At 39.0% G+C, this 21,412-nt stretch overlaps 2 protein-coding genes across 2 annotated transcripts in view; one reads left to right on the top strand and one right to left on the bottom strand.

The window, feature by feature from the left end:
• Positions 1–1,540: 1,540 nt before the first annotated feature.
• Positions 1,541–21,412, bottom strand: part of Mmut (methylmalonyl-CoA mutase) — a 35,500-nt gene continuing 15,628 nt past the window's right edge. The window contains exons 7-13 of the mRNA XM_045156885.1: positions 20,788–20,899; positions 19,002–19,117; positions 12,458–12,573; positions 10,325–10,456; positions 7,536–7,683; positions 6,602–6,769; positions 1,541–1,983 (exon numbers count right to left, since the gene is read on the bottom strand). Of these exons, the coding sequence (XP_045012820.1) occupies positions 1,855–1,983; positions 6,602–6,769; positions 7,536–7,683; positions 10,325–10,456; positions 12,458–12,573; positions 19,002–19,117; positions 20,788–20,899 (921 nt within the window). The 3' untranslated portion in view covers positions 1,541–1,854. The remainder of the gene's footprint in view (positions 1,984–6,601; positions 6,770–7,535; positions 7,684–10,324; positions 10,457–12,457; positions 12,574–19,001; positions 19,118–20,787; positions 20,900–21,412) is intronic.
• On the top strand, positions 15,366–16,604 carry LOC123453204 (histone RNA hairpin-binding protein). The gene has a single exon (XM_045156886.1). The coding sequence runs from the start codon at positions 15,390–15,392 to the stop codon at positions 16,215–16,217; it is 828 nt and encodes a 275-aa protein (XP_045012821.1). The 5' UTR covers positions 15,366–15,389; the 3' UTR covers positions 16,218–16,604.

The following is a 21,412-nucleotide window of genomic DNA, read 5'->3' as shown; positions in this document are numbered from 1 at the left end:
GGGGAGGACAGGGAGGAGGTTAATAATGGTACCGACTTGACTGTATTCACTAAGTACAAAACTAATTTAAAAAAAAAAAAAGACAATGAATGTCAGCTGGGGGTGGTGGCACACGCCTTTAATCCCAGCACTCAGGAGGCAGAGGTAGGAGGATCACAGTGAGTTCAAGGCTACCCTGAGACTACACAGTGAATTCCAGGTCAGCCTGGAGTAGAGTGAAACGCTGCCTCAAAAAACCAAACCAAACCAAACAAAAAAAGACAATGAATGTCAAGACTTGTTAACACAAGGGATGAGTTGATGTCATGTCACCCTGCACACAGCAGAGAGCATCACAGAAACCAAGTATCTATTGAATTAATATGCATTTCTTTATAAAGAAGAGGGAAGGGCAATAAAGTGACAAGGCCAGTACTGCTGGACTTGAAGTCAGACTGCCCATCTGGAAACAGGAACAGTAATCATGGCTTACTAGTGCCCAAAGAGTCATGGTCTCAAAATTAAGCTGGGCTGTGATGTAACTCATAAATTCTACACCTACAGACAAATATTCTACCTTCCAAAAGTCTATTCTTTGACCCATAATAAGGTAGAAATTTATTACAAAAGAACCACTGCTACTTATTCTATCTTTATTTAATATGCTACATTAATAATGCAGGACAACTTTCTTCCTTTAATGAGCAAATATTTTAACAGCAAAGCACAAGCGCTCTTTGGGACATGCTTAGTTTGACAACTTACCTTTAAGGAGAAAATCCACACAAGGCAGCATGCTTCTAGGTCTAGAAAACTCACTTATTTTTACATCATAGAGCTGCATCACCCTTCTAGAGGAGGGCAGCCATACAAACAGCAGCACTTCTTTGAGAGAAGGCTCACACACACACACACACCTTCCTGTCCCGAGCAAACCCAGCACGAACAATGTCACATACTCATACTAAGGAGAAAGTATAATCAATATTCTGCCATTTGTTCCCCTGAAGGGTCTGGCTTAATATTCTATTTTTGTATTTTATTTGTTTATTTATTTGACAGAAAAAGAGGAGAGAGGAGAGAAGACATGCCAGGGCCTCCAGCCACTGCAAACGAACTCCAGATGTATGCACCCCATTGTGCATCTGCTTACGTGGGTCCTGGGGAATTGAACCAGAATCCTTTGGCTTTGCAGGCAAGCACCTTAACCACTAAGCTATCCCTCCAGCCCTGGTTTGTTTGTTTTTTTTCTTTCGAGGTAGGGTCTCACTCTGACCCAGGCTGACCTGGAATTCACTATGGAGTCTCAGGGTGGCCTTGAACTCACGGCGATCCTCCTACCTCTGCTCCCCGAGTGCTGGGATTAAAGGCGTGCGCCACCACGCCCAGCTATCTGGTTTAATATTCTTGTTGAGGTAATTCTGGTATAAACATAATCTAGTTCCCTACAAAAATAGTCTCCATTATTTTCTCTAAAGTTATATGTTAAGATTTTATTAATACATGGATTCTATTTTCTAGTGCTCACATCAATACTACATTGAAAAAAGGACTAGTCAAATTTTTCATCAGTAAAGTTTAATTTTCAAAATAAAAAGTGACATAAGAATGATTCTAGGTAATAAGTCACTATGATTTCCTAAACACCTATGATAAAGGACTCCTGTAGATAGCTTGTAGAACTTCCTTTATTTTTAAAGTCAAAATGCTCATATAAACTTATTAGCCTGACTCCATGTTTCTAATCAAGGTATGTAACATAGGGCTTTCCAGGAATGCAGGTAGTAGTGATGAAATTAAGTTCAAGATATAATTGTACTCTCTCCTTTGATCATAACCAAAAGAATGTTCAGAAGGAATAAAACAAAGCCAGATTTATGCAGACTGCTGTTTCTTTTCCAGATTCTTCTCAATGTCATCCAGCACTTGAACAGCAGACTTAGGAATTCGCGTTCCAGGACCAAACACATTGGAGACACCAGCTTCATAAAGAAAGTCATAATCCTGTTGGAAGAATTTGTTAATAGAGGTATTTTCAATTTCAATTTTTTAAAATATGGATCTTTTCTTCTTCATCAACAATACCTGTAATATTCTCCAAAGTGGTTTGATTCAGGTGTCTCCCATAAACTTAGGTGCTCTGAATGTTAGGTCCCCAGCTGATGGCGATTTGAAAATTAAAGCCTCTTGGATGCAGTGTATGGTTGGGTGCAGGCTTATGGGCATTATCATCTGCCTCCTCTTACCAGTGTCTGGTACACTGCTGCTGTTTTGTCCACCTGATGGTGGCCAGGAGGTGATGTCCACCCTCTGCTCATGCCTGTTGTTTCCCCCTGACATCATGGAGCTTCTCCTCGAGTCAAGAATCCAAAGTAAACCCTTTTTCCCCCAGAAGTTGCTCTTGGCTGAGTGTTTTCTGACAGCAATGTGAACCTGACTGCAACAGTACAATTGGTACAGAGAAGTGGTGTCACTGCTGCTAGAATCCTGGCTGTGTGGCTTTGGCCTGTTAGAACTGTTTTGCAGGAGGATGTGAATGAATTTTAAAACGTGGCCTAAGAGACGCCTTGCAGTGCTGTAAGTACAGCTTGATGGACCACTCTGGTCAAAGTTGAAAGACTGCCATGCAGGAAGTACTGTGGTAAGAAAAAGCTTTGCCTGGACTGGGCTAGCAGTTTGTGTGACAGGCTTGATGTTATGGTTGTGTCCTGAGAATCTGTGCAGGGTTGCAGTGCATAGAAATGGACTGCTGTGAGCACAGGGATATGGCACAGAAAAAAATTAAATCTTTGGGCCTAAACTACTGCCTGTTCAGCTGCAATTGTATGAGAGATTACAAACACTGAGATTGGGCCAGCTGACCTGCATTGGGATAATAGAATGAATTCAGAGTCAGTGTTTTAAAGGGGACTGAATGCTCAAAGAGTGTCCTGTTCTTCAAAGTCTGCTTTATTTTCCCCTGGACTAATAAGTCGTCAGCCTATCTAGCATTATGGAGTATACAAAATACAGGAAAGAGAGGGTCATTGAATTTGCGACATGGTCTTGTGTTTTGGAAATGGCCATGGGCAGTGTGATGCCGGTTTGTTGGGGGCCTACATGGAGGCCTGATGGACTAGTGAGGATGAACCGCAGGTTGCAGTGGAGACACACTGGAGATGCCAGGACCACAAGATGGCTGCCAAGGAGCACTACCAGCCCTGAATGAAGTTTTCTAAGACTGTGAGTAGCCTAGCTAGAAGGGTGGAGTTGGAATTACAGAGACTCGTTGTTGGTTAGAATTATCAGACTAGGAGATTTGTCACTGACTAGAGTTGTTGGACTTGGAGCTATAGAGTCTCATGTTTGCCCTGGTTGTTTTAAGCCTTGTACTATGAATATTTCTTTGCTATGCCCAATGACATCTTTTGCAGTGTGAGTGTTTATTCTGTGCAATTATGGGTTTGGAGGGGTTGGATTTTTTGGTATTATGGCTCAGTTAAAAGACCTTGGATTATGGGGATGTTTGAAAATTATTAAGATTGATTAAAAAAAATGGTGACTTTTAAAGTTAGACTGAATGTATTGCATTTTACATCATTTTACATAAACATAAGTTTATGGGGGCCAGGGGAAAAACATGGTGGTTTGATTCAGGTATATCTTATAAACTGACCTCTTCTGAATGCTAGGTCCCCAGCTGATGGTAATTTGGAAATTTGCCATCAATTCTGAAGGCATTTTATTGTTGGGGGAGAGACCCTGCTGTTTCTGTCCACCTGATGTTGGCCAGGAGGTGATGTCCACCCTCTGCTCAGGCCATCATTTCCCCCTGCAATCATGGAGCTTCTCCTCGAGTATATAAACCAAAATAAACTTTTTCCCCCACAGGCTGCTCTTGGGTTAGGTGTTTTCTGCCAGCAATGCAGACTTGACTGCAACATGAGGTTAAGAACTTCTTCCTGAGTCTGCTAATAGCCAAGAGCACCACCCTCAGACCCCAAGCCATTTAGAAACAAAACACTCAGGGTTGGAGAGATGGCTCAGCACTTAAGGCACTTGCATGCAACACCTAAGGACCCAGGTTCAGTTCCCCCGTACCCACATAAGCCAGATGCACAAGACAGCACATGTGTCTGGAGTTCATTTGCAATAGCCCTGGTGTACCCATATTCATTCATTCATTCTCTCTCTCTCAAACAAATAAATAATTTTAAAAAAGAAACAAAGTACTACATTTACATGTTATTTGACTTAGAAAGCTGTGTGCCCCTAAATAAAAACTTTTGAGCTTTAAGTCTTAAATTTCTACCATCTAAATTTTCACTGCTTGTCATTTTTTGTGTCAAATTTCCTATCATAATATCGCTTTGAGTTAACTAGTTTATTTCCTCCTAGGTATTATTCCTGGTACTAGTGAATTGGGGTTTGGGTTTGACCTAATAATAATATCTTACTTCCTATAAATGAAGACTTAATTTGTTATTTATTCTGTTGCTGTAGTTTCATTTTTTTATGATAGCGAAAGTTTTAATGTAAGGATTCCTAATACTCAAATACTGCCCTAGGCTTTAACCCATGTTAGCATGAGAACATACATATAGCTATAATATCAGATTCAGGATGTGTTTTAAATCCCTGATACATCCTATCATGCAGGACAGATGGTCTAGTTTGTAGTTAATTGTGGCAGCATGTTTTTTATCACCCCCATTTCCATTCTCAAGTGATCAGAACCAGATTATAAGGTCAGGTTAACTATCCTCCAACTCCTCCTTGATGTCTCCATTATATCATTGTAACATTCTTACAATACTATAACTTTGCAATGGCACTTAATAAAACTTATTATATGTATCTTGTGCATATGTATCTTTCATATCTGAATTTCTGAGAGCACTTACCATGTCTAATCAGCTTTGTATCACCAGTCTTTAAGCTATAAAGGCACTTGAAACCCATCTCTGTGCTTGAACAAGTGGTGTGCATTTTAAGGGCTCACAAGAAAATTGACTGAAGCATCTAATATCAATCATCTAAAAGCTGGGACTAGTTGATTGATGTTATCTCCTTTTCTCTTCTCATGATGCTATGTGCCACAGCGTTATCCTGTTATGGATTTGTAATGGGGTATTCAACTGACAGGGAACTGTGAAATGCTGCAGTTGCCTAATTCTCATACAAGCCTTGTAAAACATACTTTAATGGGAGGGTAAAATGTTAGTAACACGTGAATGTAGGCAAAGGACATGTACATAGTCTCTGTACTATTCTTATTTGTATATTTTACATGTTAATTTGAAATTATTTCCAGATACAAGATTATTTTTTAAATGTCCTCCACATGCTGAGCCAGAACAGTCCTGCTTCACAATGTAAGCCGGCCTCATGTGCTTACTACACTAGCCTAGAGTAAATGAGGACACTGCTGCAGCCAGGGCCAGAAGATCCTGCTTGTAGCAGTACACTGGTAATGAAACTAGCAAGCTCCAGATCTGCAGAAAGGACTAACTCACAAGTAGGTGTAATGTCTGTTTGATTAAGCACTAATTAATAATACTGTAATAGAGGAATAAACTGTATAAAGCCAGAAGCAACACAACATTTCACTGATTCATTTTGGGTGTAGCAGTTCAGTCTTTGTAGTGTCTACAAATCACATACTCTGAACAGTCACCTAATGTAGCTCTAACTAGTTTTTCCAATCTCAATTAAAAAAAAACAAACAGGAAAACCTAGTATTACTAGAAATAGGCCCTTTTTATATCTTCTCTAAGTATGTTAAAACTCAACAGGAACATAATACATGGATGGTAACCTTCCATATCATTGACATTATTGTTACTTACCAGCCATTTCTCCTTTCTGAAAGCACTGACATTTCTGTTCATGTGATTACTTCCTTTCCCATTTAGCCTATATGTTTCAAGACAACCTGATTCCATTTGTTGGCATTTGAGTATTTTGGGCTCCAGGACAACTATCCCCAGTCAAATTAGCTTAGCTAGTGAAGTAGTTTTACAGTACTGTAACTGAAATAGCTCTGAGATAGGGGAACATTTAGGTACGGAGGTATGGAGGAAACAATCTACAAGAGAAGCAAGCTACCCAAAGAACTCTCCTATACCTCTGTCCATGATTCGATAGACTACTCAATACATGAGCACCATTCCTCTCTATTCTACTTGTGAGGTTATTGCTTTTACCCTGTTTTTTTCCTCACCATTGTTAATTGAAGATGAAGAAGGTAGAAATCTATCATAGGTTACTGGTTTGCAAGGGGCTATTTTTCTCATAAAACCTCTGTAAACTGTTAAATGACACATAATGAGTTAAACTATAGCTTTAGTAGAGTAACACTGTCCACTTTCGGTAACTGTAGAATTTACTTAATGACATCAGTAGGAAATGACTTGACTCTATATCTCGAGCATATGCATCTTTGTAACACTAACATTACTCAGGTTTCCTAACATAGTACTAGAAAAGTACAGAAGTTAGGGCTGGAGAGATGACTTAGTGGTTGAGCGCTTGCCCGTGAAGCCTAAGGACCCCGGTTCCAGGCTCGACTCCCCAGGACCCACGTTAGCCAAGTGCACAAAGGGGCACACGCATCTGGAGTTCATTTACAGAGATTAAATACCTGTGGTGGTATCACGCCGCCACACATGACGAGTATATCTGGCCGTCCCATGGCACTCAGTTCCTTGATAAGCTCAGGAACAAGGGTTTTATGACCAGCAGCAAGTGTGCTCACACCCACGGCGTGCACGTCAGCGTCCACAGCCTGCTGGGCCACTTCACGGGGAGTCTAAACAATCAGAAAACAGAGACAAGCATTGCTTATGAGCAAATAATGATGAGAAAAACCTGTTGCACAGTGTGATGCTACTTAGTCAATCATTTTTTTTTTACTGAAAATCTTAAAATGACTATATTCCATATTTAATCAATCTTAAAATTATAAGTAGCATTAAAACAACAGATACCTTGAACATCAAAGCTGTACTTGCTACTGGCACTGGTATTTATCAATTAGGTCTACGTTACAACAACAAATAACTCCCTGAAGAAATCTTCAAGATAAAGAATTAATACAAAGACTATAAAACACTAGTCAATCCTAAAAGAATAAAACATCTGAAAGCACTCCAATTTCCAGAGCCAGATAAAGATATTAGTTCTGAACTTACATTTACTTTTACAAAATCTAGGTTAACATGAATTTAAGTTGTCTTAATTAATTAGATGATACACGTATACTGAAAAGTGAAAAAATGTGTTAAGCATGTTCTTTTGTTCCTCTAAAAACATCATGCCAGGCATGGTGGCACACAACTTTAATCCCAGCACTCAGGAGGCAGAGGTAGGAGAACTGCCGTTGAGTTCAAGGCTACCCTGAGACTACATAATGAATTCCAGGTCAGCCTGGGCTGGGGTGAGACCCTACCTTGAAGAACAAACAAACAAAAAAGGTATGAGCCACCACATCTGGCTTATCATCTTATCATTTTTCTACCACTTTTCTAATGTGACTTACGGTACACTTTGAAGGTGCTCCCAGTAGTTTTTAATACCTGGAAAAGAGGGCCTATGTCCACATCAAAACCGAGATCAGCAAATCCCGTAGCAACCACTTTGGCTCCTCTGTCATGGCCATCTTGTCCCATTTTTGCCACAAGAAGACGAGGTCTGCGACCTTCACGTTCCATGAATTTTTGAACTCTAGGAACATTTTAAATGACAACAGTATTTAAATATTAACTGGACAAAGACAGAGCAAATTTGTTCACAGCAAGTCTCCCAAGAACAGCTAATGTGTTTAGCTGTATCGTGTTAGTAACTGGTTTACATTGAGAATGCCACTAAAGACCTGCATATGCACATCTTGCACTGAGAGGAAAGCACTGCAAACAGCACAGTGCAGCAGATGGAAAGAGAGGGCGCTCCGCCTTCCTGAGCAGAAGCACATGAGGAAAGGGTTTACAACAGCTTTCAATGGCTTCCAGAAAAGCATGAGGGAGTACTCTGAAACTAATATTCAGGATGTATAATTAAACATTTGCTTACTTAAAATAACAAATGTTTCCCAAACTAAATAAAGCATTACATTGTTTTTGAAAGAAAAAAAATACTCCTTTTGATGGTATGTACCTGGGCTGTTTTAACCTTTGTATTAGTATATAAGTGTTATCACAAAGTGTTCAGAAAAGAGATTATTTCAAAGGTTGGGAATACCACCTGTCCCAAGGCTACTTTTATACTTGAGAAGCATGAGAACGTTGTTCCATCTCCATGTCATACTGTGGCAGTGTGACTGTCAGTTCAGTGAAGACAGATTTTAATTTATGCACTAATAGCAATCAGATGTTTATTTTCAAGTAATAAAATTAGGATTTTACTAGAATTTATAATTTATAAATTACCAGGGCTTATAATTTCTCAAGCAATTAAGAAAATATTAAAGTCTATAGTAATATGAGTGAATGCTATATTCCTGGAGGATATCAAGCATTATTAGTAGTAGTAGCATTGTTAGTTATAGAAACAAGCATTTGAAATGGAAAAATTCCTAAAGAGGACTCTAGTAAAATTTAAAACAATTAGTTTTGGACTGGAGAGCTGACTCAGCAGTCAAGGCGCTTGCCTGCAAAGCCTAAGGATGGAGTTTGATTCCCTCATATCTACATAAAGCCAAATCCACCAACTGCACATGCGTCTGGAGTTCATTTGCTGTGACTAGAGGTCTTAGCATGTCCATTCTCTCTATCTCTTTCTCTCTCTCTCTCTCTCATAAGTAGATAAAATATTTTAAATAATAATTAGTTTTAATAAAATGAATATTTTTAACATTTACATTTATCCTAAATAGTTAATAAATATCATATTTTATAGAATTGCAGATTATTTTATACAGTCTCATACTGTTCAATAACCAGGACACACTCATACAAATGTGTCACTGATGACTTTGTCATCGTGCGAACATTACACAGTATACTTAAACTTAGATGGTGATAGCCCACTATACATCAAGGCTCTATAGTGTGTATGTATATGGATGTGTGGGTGTACATATGCTATTTAATTAATTTTACACAGTCAGCATTACCATATAATAGCCTAGAAGTGTAGCAGGCTATATCATACAATATGGCCATTATAGCAATGTTGTTAAAAAAAAAAAAAAAAAAAAAGAAGAGAGATTACATCAAATTATGCAATCAACAGATGCTGCTACCCATGTTATTTTACAGAAACTCTATTTTGCATTGGGAGGAAGAGTACACTGTAATAATGTAAAGTACAGCAAACCAGCAACCAAGTTGTTCACTAAGTACTGCATACTACATGAGTATATATGCTTTACTTCTACAGATTGACAGCACATAGGCTTATACCAGAAGCATCACAGCACATGACCACTGCCCGTGGGGCCACCATGTCACTGTGGCTAGGACTGTAACATCACTGGGTACGCCATCACTAGGCATGGTGGTTTGATTCAGGGGTCCCCCATAAACTTAGGTGCTCTGAATGATAGGAGGGAGTGCATTGTTGGGGGTGAGCTTGTGGGTGTTATAGTCAGTTTCCCCATGCCAGTGTTTGGCACACACTCCTGTTGCTATTGCCCACCTTATGTTGGCCAGGGGGTGATGTCCCCACTCTGTTCATGCCATTGTTTCCCCTGCCATCACGGAGCTTCCCCCTCAAGCCTGTACGCCAAAATAAAACTCTTTTTCCCAGAAGCTGCTCTTGGTTGGCTGATTTCTACCAGCAATGCAAACCTGACTGCAACACTAGGGTATAGGAATATTGTAGTTCTATTTTGATTCTTTAGGATCATCACGTATATGTGGTCCACTGTTGCTAAAAGAATGTTTCCTACAGTGGTACATGAGTATATATTTATAATTAAAGGTTGCATAAATAATTATATAAGAATCATATAAGAATAAATTATGTAAACATTAGCAATTATGTATTAATTATATATTACATATAGCTGTATAATATTTATTAGTCTAGTTACTAATAGGAAAGTCACTTCAAATATTTCCCAAGCAGTGAGAAAACTAAGCCTCCAAAAGATTCAAAGGGATCGCAGTAACACAAAATATGAAATTCTAGCTTCAGAAGCCTCACATAGGGGCTGAAGAAATGTCTCAGTGGTTGAAGATGCTTACTTGCAAAGCCTTATGGCCCAGGTTTGATTCCCCAGTACCCATGTAAAGCCAGATGCAGAGTGGTGCACTCATCTGCAGTTAACTTACCGTGGCAAAGGACCCTGAAATGTCCTTTATCTTTCTCCTTGCAAATAGATATATAGAACTTTTTACAACAAGATAAAAATTTCACATAGTACCTCTTGATAGCAGATGTTATCTCTTCACTTTCTCCATACTCCTGGCGATAGGCTCCACTCACCATACGATCATTGGCTTTATGTTCACCAAACACCTTCTTCATGGCATCTGTGATCTCTCCAACTGTACATCTGCAGTGTTCAAAAGGAGTTCCAGTAAGACCACTGTTTTGCATTAAGCAGATATTCGTTATTTTAATAATAAATATAGGGGCTGGAGAGATGGGTTAGAAGTTAAGGTGATTGCCTGCAAAGCCTAAGGACCCAGGTCTGATTCCCCAGTTCTTATGTAAGCCAGATGTATAAGGTGGTGCATGTGTTGGAAGTTTTACAGTGGCTAGAGGCCCTGGCACACTCATTTGCTCCCTCTCTAAATAAAATAAAGCAATAAAATAGTTTAAAAAAACCAATAAGCTGAGCATGGTGGCACACGCCTTTAATCCCAGCACTCAGGAGGCAGAGGTAGGAGGATCACTGTGAGTTCAATGCACCCTGATACTACATAATGAATTCCAGGTCAGCCTGAGCTAGAGTAAGACCCTACCTCCAAAAACCAAAATAACAGTAATAATAATAATAATAATAATAATAATAATAATAATAAATACAGTTAGACATATTTTATTACAAAGTAAAACTAGGAATTCAGAAACTTAAACAAGAAGGTTTTAATGTATTCTGAAAGTAACCACAGAAGGCAGATGCACATAGTGAAGCATGCGTCTGGAGGTCATTTGCAGTAGCTGGAGACCCTGGCATTCATTCTCATTCATTCATTCTCATTCTCATTCTCATCCATCCATCTTCCCTCCCTCCCTCCCCCCTCCCTCTCTCTCTCTCTCTCTCTCCTTCTCTATTTCAAATAAAAATTTTAAAAATTGTGAAAATTTAAAAAGAAGTCAGGTGTGGTGGCACATGCCTTTAATCCCGGCACTTGGCAGGCAGAGGTAGGAGCAATGCTATGAGTTCAAGGTCACCCTGAGACTGGACTACAGCAAGACTTTACCTCAAAACAACAACAACAAAAAAAAATTAAAAAGAGAGAATGGTGAAGTCAGTAAAATCGAATATATCATAGAAGTCAAGCAAAATAGTATAAAGCATTAACAGAGGATATAAAACTATGAACAACTCTGAAAAGCACTCTTCTCACCTTCCCTCTTCCCGCTCCCTTTGGCTACCATCTACCACTTTCATTTTCAAATAATACACAGTGTAGCAGCAAGATAGAAAGGATTAGGGAGAGGTTAATTCTTCTGGCTATTTCATGATTAAGAATATTTGGGGTCTGAAGAGATAGGTTAGTGGTTAGAGACACTTACATGCAAAGCCTGCCAGGCCAGGTTTAATTCTCTAGCACCCACATAAAGCCGTATCCCAAGAGTGGTCCAAGTGTCTGGGGGTCTGTTTGCAGTGGCAGGAGGCTATGCCCCCCCCCACATACACACAAATTAAATTTTTAATAAATATTTCAAAGCTATTACATAACAACTTTTTTAAAGTATTTATCTTCCTTTACTTATTTATTTGAGAGAAATAGGCATGGGGGGTGAGAGAGAGAAATAGTAGGTGTGCCAGGGCCTCCAGCCACTGCAAACAAATTCCAGATATGTGCACCCCCTCGTGCATCTGGCTTACATGGGTCCTGGGGAATTGAACCTGGTTCCTTTGGCTTTACAGGCAAGTTCCTGACCCTTAAGCCATCTCCCTAGCCCAATAACAACTTATCCTAACACTCTCCAGATATTTCTCCTCTACTCCCAAACACTCCACAAGAGAACACATGACCTTGACGACATGCTTAAGCATACATCAGATTTTAACCTGCAAATCAGTAAGACGGATTCAATAAAACAACTTCAAAAACCATCCTAACCCGACAATTTGTAATTTCTCCCTAAATAAACTTAATAATTCATAATTTAAGAAAACACTCTGAGCAACAGGGACTACACAAGAATTAATACGCCTCAAAGTGTATTAATATTTTAAATGTACAGATGCATGAGAAAAACAAGAATTGACTTTATGATAACTTCCACTGCTTTCTTTTGGCTCCCAGAGTTTACCAGATCAACCTTCCATTTACGCATACTTGGCAAAGCTCCCCTGGCCAAAGGTTTGGCACCTCACCTGGCACGAGCTGCTTCCACAGCAAGGGCCAAAATGTTCCCATCTCCGCTGGCAGCGCACTGGGTAATAGCAGCAAGACACCGCTCAGCCATCGCTTGATCCCTGCTGGATTTGACCTGAGGCGAAGACATGGAAAGGGACATCTTACATGAGAGGGGAGTGAAACTGTCATGGCAAAAAGAAAGTCTGATACATACTATATTAAGTTTGGTCCATAACCCTAACCTCAAAAATCAGTGGGGAAAAAAAATGAAGAAAACCACATGTTACCCAATAAGTACATTCATTTACTCAAGCTATTCACTTGGTATTCTAAAATAATTCTGATTTGGTACAAGGCTGGCAAATGACAAAAGAACAGAACAGTAGACAGCCACACTCACTGAGATGCACTTCCAGACCAGGCACAGTTATGGAGGAAGGGATATTTATTAAAGCTTACAAGCCAGGGGAAGTTCCACAATGGCAGAAGAAGCTGGCCCATTTTCACAGGCCCAAACAGAGAGAGAAAAGCCACACCACATAGCACACTTCAGGAACAACCCAGGAACTTTGTGTATCTTTAAACTGGAATTTCAAATCCACCACCACAGCTTAGGGCTAGACCTGCCCAATGATACTTTCTCCAACCAGATGGCTGGAAATACAAGAAGTTTTAATATACTCCTGAATCTGTGTGGGGGGGGGGGAGATTATTCAAACTGCTACAAGCAAGGAAATATGGTTGCTCTTTCCAAGTAACCACTGAGGTTTTTCTAAAGTAGAAAGACACTGAAAACAAGTGAGTCCTTTATAGTAGCACTGCCAAGGAACACTAAAGATTAGTAGTAGAAAAGGCAGGTATGAGCTTAGAGAATAGTTTAGTTATATTTGAAGTTTCCTTTATGTAGCTAGCAATATGGTGCTAATAATACATCTGTATGCATTGCTATTATCTGCATTAAAAAATAATAATCACAAGAAGAGATGGAGACAAACACATAAAGGAACCGAGAAAGATCATGACAAGCCTGGATAAAACCATTTCCTCAGTCCTGACTCCACTCCGCTCTGCCAACTTGTACAATCAAAGTGACCCAAATATGCCTTTCTACAGGCCATGCCACCTATAGCAGTATCTAATATGACAATGTTTAAGATGCCACAATAGTCACATGGTATCTAAAATCAGAGGGGGTAGAAGAGACACACTGAGACAAAAACCCAACCCCCAAGTTCTCTATTAAAAAATGCCTATTTTTTTAAGTCTAGATTTTGTAGTCCAAATTTCTCTTCTAGAGAGATAGGTAGTACAACATAATGCTTAATGAATTGTGGATTCTACTGTATTACTGGACGTTTTTAAAGAACTTAAGTAGAATAAAAAACATCTAAGTACACTGCACAGTTTTCAGAAGTACTTTGTGAGACTCATTTTGGTTACAAGTGCATTCCCACAGTGCACACAGATAGGCGTGCAGGTAAAACACACTTCCTACTGTGATGTAAGGTCAAAAAAATTAGAACCACTAGTAGGGAGTGAGGAGAGTAAACAGAAGAGTTAAGTAACATGTGGGCTCAACCTCCAGTACTGGGATTTACTACCTGACAAGAAATAAGATATGTATTCACAACTCTCCACACCAAATTTCTGTCAAACTGGATTGATGAAAAGAATAATGTTTCTTGTGAGAATTAAATGAATAAATGTTTAACTACAGAAGTGGCTGGCAGAGCTCAAGTACTCAATAAATCTTAATTTTATAAAAGTATCAGTAATAAAAATAATTTAGCCAGGTGTGGTGGCACACGCCTTTAATCCCAGCACTCAGGAGGCAGAGGTAGGAGGATCGCCGAGAGTTCAAGGCCACCCTGAGAATACAGAGTGAATTGCAGGTCAGCCTAGACTAGAGTGAAACCCTACCTCGAAGAAACAAAACAAAAAAATAATAATAAATAAATAAAATAAAAATAATTTAGATATGATGGAGAATGGAATTTCAAAGGGGAAAGTGGGGGGGGGAGGGAGTGAATTACCATGGGATATTTTTTTATAATCATGGAAAATGCTAATAAAAATTTAAAAAAATAATTTAGAACATTGCAATTTTAGAAAACAAGCTTCTCCAAGTATCAGCTGTATTAAAGCCAGAGTAGGGCTCGAAAGATGGCTTAGTGATTACAGTGCTTGCCTGCAAAACCTAAGGACCCAGTTCTGATTCCCCAGGACCCATGTAAGCCAGATGTACAAGGCAGCACATATGTCTGGAGTTCATTTGCAGTGGCTGGAGGCCCTGGCATACTTATTCTCTCTATCCTCTCCCCCAAACCCAATAAATAAATAAATAAATAAAATATTTAAATCCACATTAACACATGTTCTAACAATTCAATCTTTAGTATATACTTTTGACAATTATGTTTAGAACATAAAAACATTCATAAGTACATCATATTCTAAAGTATTCAACTCAAACAATAATTACCATTGACCAACATTTTCTAATTAAACCACATAAGTATTAATTAAATACTAATTAATAGCAGCATTGCTGTAGTCACAGTGATATAGCAGTTAAGACACCAAATTCCACACCCTTATAACCTTTCATCTTATTCCTGGACTTTAAAAGAAAATGATAAATATATAAACAAATAAATGTTCAACTTAAGAGGATATAATAAAGCAAAGTAAACAAATATGTGACTGAACAGTGGAGAAGGGTGCTGCAGTAAGCTTCTTAGATAAGCCGGCATTTGAGGCAAAGCCTGCAAAGCACCACACTGCAGGCTCACTACAAACCTAGCATTCCTTAAATTAAGTAGTGAGCTGCCATCACCTGGGAAACAGATGTGTAAAATTCATGGTGTAAAGTTTATACACTAGATCTCGTCAGCGCTCTCCGAGTGTGATTGTGGCTGCCTTCGCATCACCTGGGTCCCCGCCGCTACCATGGCCTATCGGCCGCGAAGCCCATCCCGGTACAGGAGCCGCCGCGACGACGTCTCCAGCCCGCCGTCCCCTGCGAGATGGAGTCTCGGACGGAAGCGCAGAGCCGACGGGAGGCACAGGAAGCCCGAGGACACCGAGGAAGGCGAGCGCCGGGCGGCTGACCACCGACCTGAGAGCTTTACCACTCCTGAAGGCCCTAAACCACGTTCTAGATGTTCAGACTGGGCAAGTGCAGTTGAAGAAGATGAGATGAGGACCAAAGTTAACAAAGAAATTGCAAGATATAAAAGAAAACTCCTCATACATGACTTTGGAAGAGAGAGAAAATCATCATCGGGAAGTTCTGATTCAAAGGAGTCTGTGTCTGCAGTTCCAGCTGATGTGGAGACTGATGAAAGTGTCTTGATGAGAAGGCAGAAGCAGATCAACTATGGAAAGAACACTATTGCCTATGATCGCTATATTAAAGAGGTTCCCAGACACCTTCGACAACCTGGAATCCATCCCAAGACCCCCAACAAATTTAAGAAATATAGCCGGCGGTCATGGGACCAGCAGATAAAACTCTGGAAGGTTGCTCTGCATTTTTGGGATCCTCCAGCTGAAGAAGGACATGATTTGCAAGAAATACAACCTGTAGACCTTGGAGAAATGGAGACAGAATTCAAAGAGAGCAGTTCTGAGTCTCAGACCAGCTCACAAGATAACTTTGATGTATATGCTGGCACACCCACCAAAGTCAGACACGTGGACTGTCAAGTGGAGGATGAATTTGATTTGGAAACTTGTTTAACTGAACCCTTGAAAGACTTCTCTGCCATGAGCTAACTGCCACCTGGCGGCCACCCAGAGTAATACTTGCCTCTTCTTGGCCTGGGGGAAGTCTGGCCAATCATGTGCTGTTGTGCACTTGTACTTGGATGGTTTCTCTGTTATGAGTTTATTATCTGATGATGAATTATTATTCTTGCCTTATTTGTATGTATAGTGTGTGTTTTGCATGTTTTAAGTTGTAAATGGAGTTAATTTGAGGGGAGATTGAATCCCCATAATCTTTTAACACTTCATTGCTTAATGCCAACCATCTCCAAGTCAAAAGACCAGTACACAACTAGTTTTCCACAAGCATCTGAGACTTTCAGTTGCTACTTTTGTCAGGTGGGTTAGCTATATATTTAACCATGTGCTCATTGTGACTGATCCAAAGTCAACTGTCTTCTCAGGTAACGGATAATATATTCTCAGACTCAGGCAGCTCCAGTTACTTCATGGAAACCTGTTTTCTGGCCTTTTATCAATATGTTCAAATAGTTGTTTCCCCTCCCTTAGAGCTCTGAACAAAGGTGTTAAATTGAATTGTTATATTAATGGATTTTATGTAAGTTATATAGTCTTAATTTGGTACTTGTAAATAGTGCAAGGTAGAATCTTAATCTATAATTTTGAGAGTTGAGGCAACAATGGGGTTTAGCAAACCTTCGTTTTAAGTGACCAGTTAATTTCCCCTGTAATACTGCTTAAATGGTAATGTGTACAGATTCTCAGGTGTTCAGTTGTAAGCTTGTCAAGATTTACATTTCTATTGCTTCTGTATGGATTAATAATGCAAAATAAAAACAAAGAACTTTAAAGTTTATACACTAAAATCAGCTGGGGCTAGGGCATGGAGAAAACAAAAAACACTATGCTACAAGTAAAAATACTGTGATAACCACTTGTAAAAGGAAAACACAAAATCTAAACATTAGCCCAGCATTAAAAAGAGCTCATGGGGGCTGGAGAGATGGCTCGGGGGTTAAGACACTTGCCTGTGAAGACTAATGACCCAAATTTGATTCCCCAGGACCCATGTAAAGCCAGATGCATAAAGTGGTACATGCATCTGGAATTCATTTACAGTGGCTGGAGGCTCTGATGTGCCCATTCTCTTTCTCTTTCTCTCTTCTATGTCTGCTTGCAAACAAATAAATAAAAATATTTCTTTTAAAAAAAAGAGCTCATGGTACCACAGCAGAATGTATTTAAGCTTTATCTGTTGCTTGATTTTTACCTGTTGTGAGTTACTTTTTTCTATAATGGAAGCAGCTTGATTTGGTCATGGTCCTGAGAAGTGATTTAGGTTTAAGAAAAGAAAGTTATATCAGAACCTCCATTTCTACTAAATGGGCACTAGAGGGAGCGTTCACGAAGCAGTCACTGAATTCCCAGCTCTTGCATTCATGGTGAGACCTTACCAGCGAGAAAAAAAGATTCTCCAATCATCAGTTCCCTAGTCTGTAGAGAAATAAAACCACTGCTTGCTAAAAATCCACAAAACAATGAAGGAAAACACTCAATACAGTGTGGGGTACACAGAAAGGGAGTAGTAGGTAGTAGTTACTATTTCTACACGTTCATTATTGAGTTTCTCTTATAAATGAGGCTTATCATAGTTTCTGGCAAATGAAACCATCAAGATTTAAGGATAGGAAGTTAATAAGAACCAAAAACATAACAGAGTAAAGGGTTTTCAAAATATCACAAGTACTGAGACTTGTGATCACTGAAGATAAGATGTTACTTGATAAAAAGGGCCCTTAAAATGACAAAATGATAAAATAGTAAAAATAAGTATTCTATTTTCATATTTCATACAGCTGAATGACCTCAGTGAGAAAACTGGAAATGAAAGGGAAACAGTACTTATCAAGATAAACATATATAGAATACTATCAAAATGAACATCCACAGAATACTTAAAATGAACATAGTTCATTATTTATACTGTAGCTTGCCAAATCACTATTCAATAAAGATAAATTTTAAATGTCAAAAAACAAAGCATTCTTTCATAATGGTACCAAGAACCATGCTCTACTGGGAAAAATTACCATGAGGGTCCTAGGTTTCAATAGTGACCCTAAACTATATTTTGTTTTTACTTTGAGTGACTTACATAATTATACAGAATTTAGTTCTAATGTCTAAATTATGAAAGGTGTGTTGTTATAGGAGTAGTTTTGAATATTTACACTGAGTTTCACCGAGGCAGAGACTATGGTTTCAAACAGCTAAGTTGGGGCTCTACCTCCTCTTGCCTCCCTCTGGGCAGGAGTACACTACTTCCTCCTCTTCTCTGCTCTTAATCTAAGTCTCTAAACCTTACCCTCTAGTCTGTGCATTTTAATTCTTTAAGTTCGTAAGATACGAACGCTGGGTACCCTAAACTTATTGATGCATTGGTGTATTGGCAAGGAACCTCAAAATTCCTGTTTCACTTGTAAAACCTGCCAACTCTGGTTCAAATCCCTAGCACCCACATAAAATGAAATGCACAAAATCTGGCAATCATTTGCAACAGAAAAAGAACCAAGCTTACTCTCCCTCCCTCAACACTTGCAAATAGACAAAAGTATTAGGGAAAAAAAGGTAAGTTTTTGTGATCAACAGACCTACAGAGTCATCGCTATCTAGTTACTTATTCCAAGCAAGTTTCTCTTCTTATCTTTCTTTATAGTCATAAGAAATAATTCACCTGATGTGGTTGTGGCAAACATGAGATGAAAAAATCTAAGGACTTAGTGTCCAGAACACAGGAAGAAATGCTAATGCTACAGTAATAGTTAGTAATACCTTCATGAGTTTTTCAATCTGCTTCTTACGCACTGAAGTGTTATCAATTGCCAGAACTTCTACGGATTCTTCTTTTTCCAACTGGTACTTGTTTACTCCAACAATGACTTCAGAACCTGTTGATTTCCCAAAGGAAAACATAGGTAGATTCAATTCACAAATAATCTCCTAGCAATATCCCTCTGATTAGTATTCATTTTCCTTGTAAGCTTTTATTTTTTAGTAGTATTCTTAATTCTTGATGAAATTTCAACACGAATCAGCAAATACTGCTCTGGAATTAGCATGATGGGGAAAGAACGGTTACATGTCAGAATCTCTGCAAAGAAAGACTTTCATCATCTCTTAAACTACATACTTTTCCAGCTAGAAGAGTGTATGTTACCTTTTGATATTGCAACACAACATTGTCATCTACCAAGTTCACAATTGAAAACCCAAAAACCAGTTTACACCCACAAAAAAAGTTGTGATGCAAAGAACATATTGTGTCTCAAACTAATGCTACTCTTAGCGGAAGACGACCTGTCACTCCACTCACGCGATAAGTCCTCAAGTCCTTTACAGCACTTCAAACAATCTGCAATTATTTACATGCTTACTTACTCGTTTTTTCTTTTACTAGAAAAAAGCTCTTTTTTAAAAATATTTTTATTTATTTGACAGTGACAGAGAGAGAGAATTGGCACACCAGGGTCTCCAGCCACTGCAAACGAACTCCAGATGAGTACACCCCCTTGTGCATCTGGCTTACGTGGGCCCTGGGGAATCGAGCCTCGAACTGGGGTCCTTAAGCTTCACAGGCAAGCACTTAACCGCTAAGCCATCTCTCCAAATCCTAGAAAAAAGTTCTATTTGCACATTTCATGTCTGTTTATTCATAGTTTCATGACCAGAATTACTACGTGGCCCAAACATAACCTACAAAAAGGATATTCAGTGACTGAGTAAACACACCAGTGTAGAGCACAATGACCAGAAACAGTCTCATCCTCATCCTCTCGCTGCTAATATTCACAGGGTGCATGCGTGTAGATGAAGGGCATTCACCCACACCTACAAATGTATGCTTGTGGATTGTGTCCACACATGCAAAATTACAAGATATGGGGGCTGCAGAGACGGCTGAGTAATTAAGGCACTTGCCTGCAAAGCCTAATGACTCAAATTCATTTCCCCAGTACCCAGGTAAAGCCACAGAGTGGCACATGCATCTGAAGTTTGTTTGCAGAAGCTGGAGACCCTGGAAAACCCATTCTCTCTATGTCTCTTCTCTCTATCTCTCTCTACTTGCAAATAAATAAATTATATATATATAATTCATTTATAATTTATATATATATATATATATATATATACGTGTGTGTGTGTGTGTGTGTATATATACACATATACACACATACTTTTTTTTTTTTTTTTTGGTTTTTCAAAGTAGAGTCTCACTGTAGCCTAAGCTGACCTGGAACTAACTATGTAGTCTCAGGGTGGCCTCAAACTCACGGTGATCCTCCTACCTCTGCCTCCTGGGTGCTGGGATTAAAGGTGTGTGCCACCACGCCTGGCTAAAATAAATATTTTTTTTAAATACAAGATATGGGAATACAAATACATGTGAATATACAGAATTGGGAAATTTTCTTTAAAACTTTATTCTCCCATACTTTTCTTTTACTTTTTAAAAATCTTTTATTGTTATGTATTAATTATACATGGTAATTATGACAGAAGCTGGCATTTCTCCTTTAAATACTCAATTTCATATGTAAACTTTTCTACACTGTCTTACCAGAATCTATTCTAGCTTGTCTTCGGGCAGCACATTCTTCAATTCGAAGCTTAGGTATTCCCTCAGCTACAGCTTTGGCCATTCCACCCATTTCTTCAATTTCATTAATGAGCTTTAAAAAGAAAAAAACAAAAGAGGGCTGAAGAGACAGCTTACTGGTTAAGGCAAGACACTTGCCTACGAAACCTAAGAACCCACGTTCTACTCTCCAGGCTCCACTTAGCACACGCACAAAGGTGAGGCAAGCACAAGGACGCACATGCCCACTAGGTGGTGCAAGCTCCTGGCATTTCATTGCACTGGCTGAGGCCCTGTAGTGCCAATTCTCTCTCATTCTCTGTCTGTTTCTCTCTCTCTCTCTCTCTCTCTCTCTAAAATAAAAAAGAGGTGATCAAATTTTTAAAGTACTAAAGCTACTTCTGAATGTTACACAGCTGCTATGAGCATTAATAGATGATGAGCTGCATGTGAATCATCAATATTTTCCAAGGAAGAAATTAAATAAATAGCAAGGGAAGTAATGAGAATGTTTATGTTTAAAGTTATTTTTAAAAGACAATAAAAAATAAAAACTGCGGTAGAGAGATGGCTTAGCAGTTAAGACACTTGTCTGCAAAGGCTAGCG

This window comes from Jaculus jaculus, chromosome 8 (genome assembly GCF_020740685.1).
Source record: "Jaculus jaculus isolate mJacJac1 chromosome 8, mJacJac1.mat.Y.cur, whole genome shotgun sequence".
Lineage (NCBI taxonomy): Eukaryota > Metazoa > Chordata > Mammalia > Rodentia > Dipodidae > Jaculus > Jaculus jaculus.
Note: the sequence above shows the minus strand (reverse complement) of the source record. Positions and strands in the feature narration are given on the sequence as shown.

Bases quoted from the DNA above. Each gene is read 5' to 3' on its own strand.
- LOC123453204 (XM_045156886.1), top strand. From the start codon at position 15,390: ATGGCCTATCGGCCGCGAAGCCCATCCCGGTACAGGAGCCGCCGCGAC.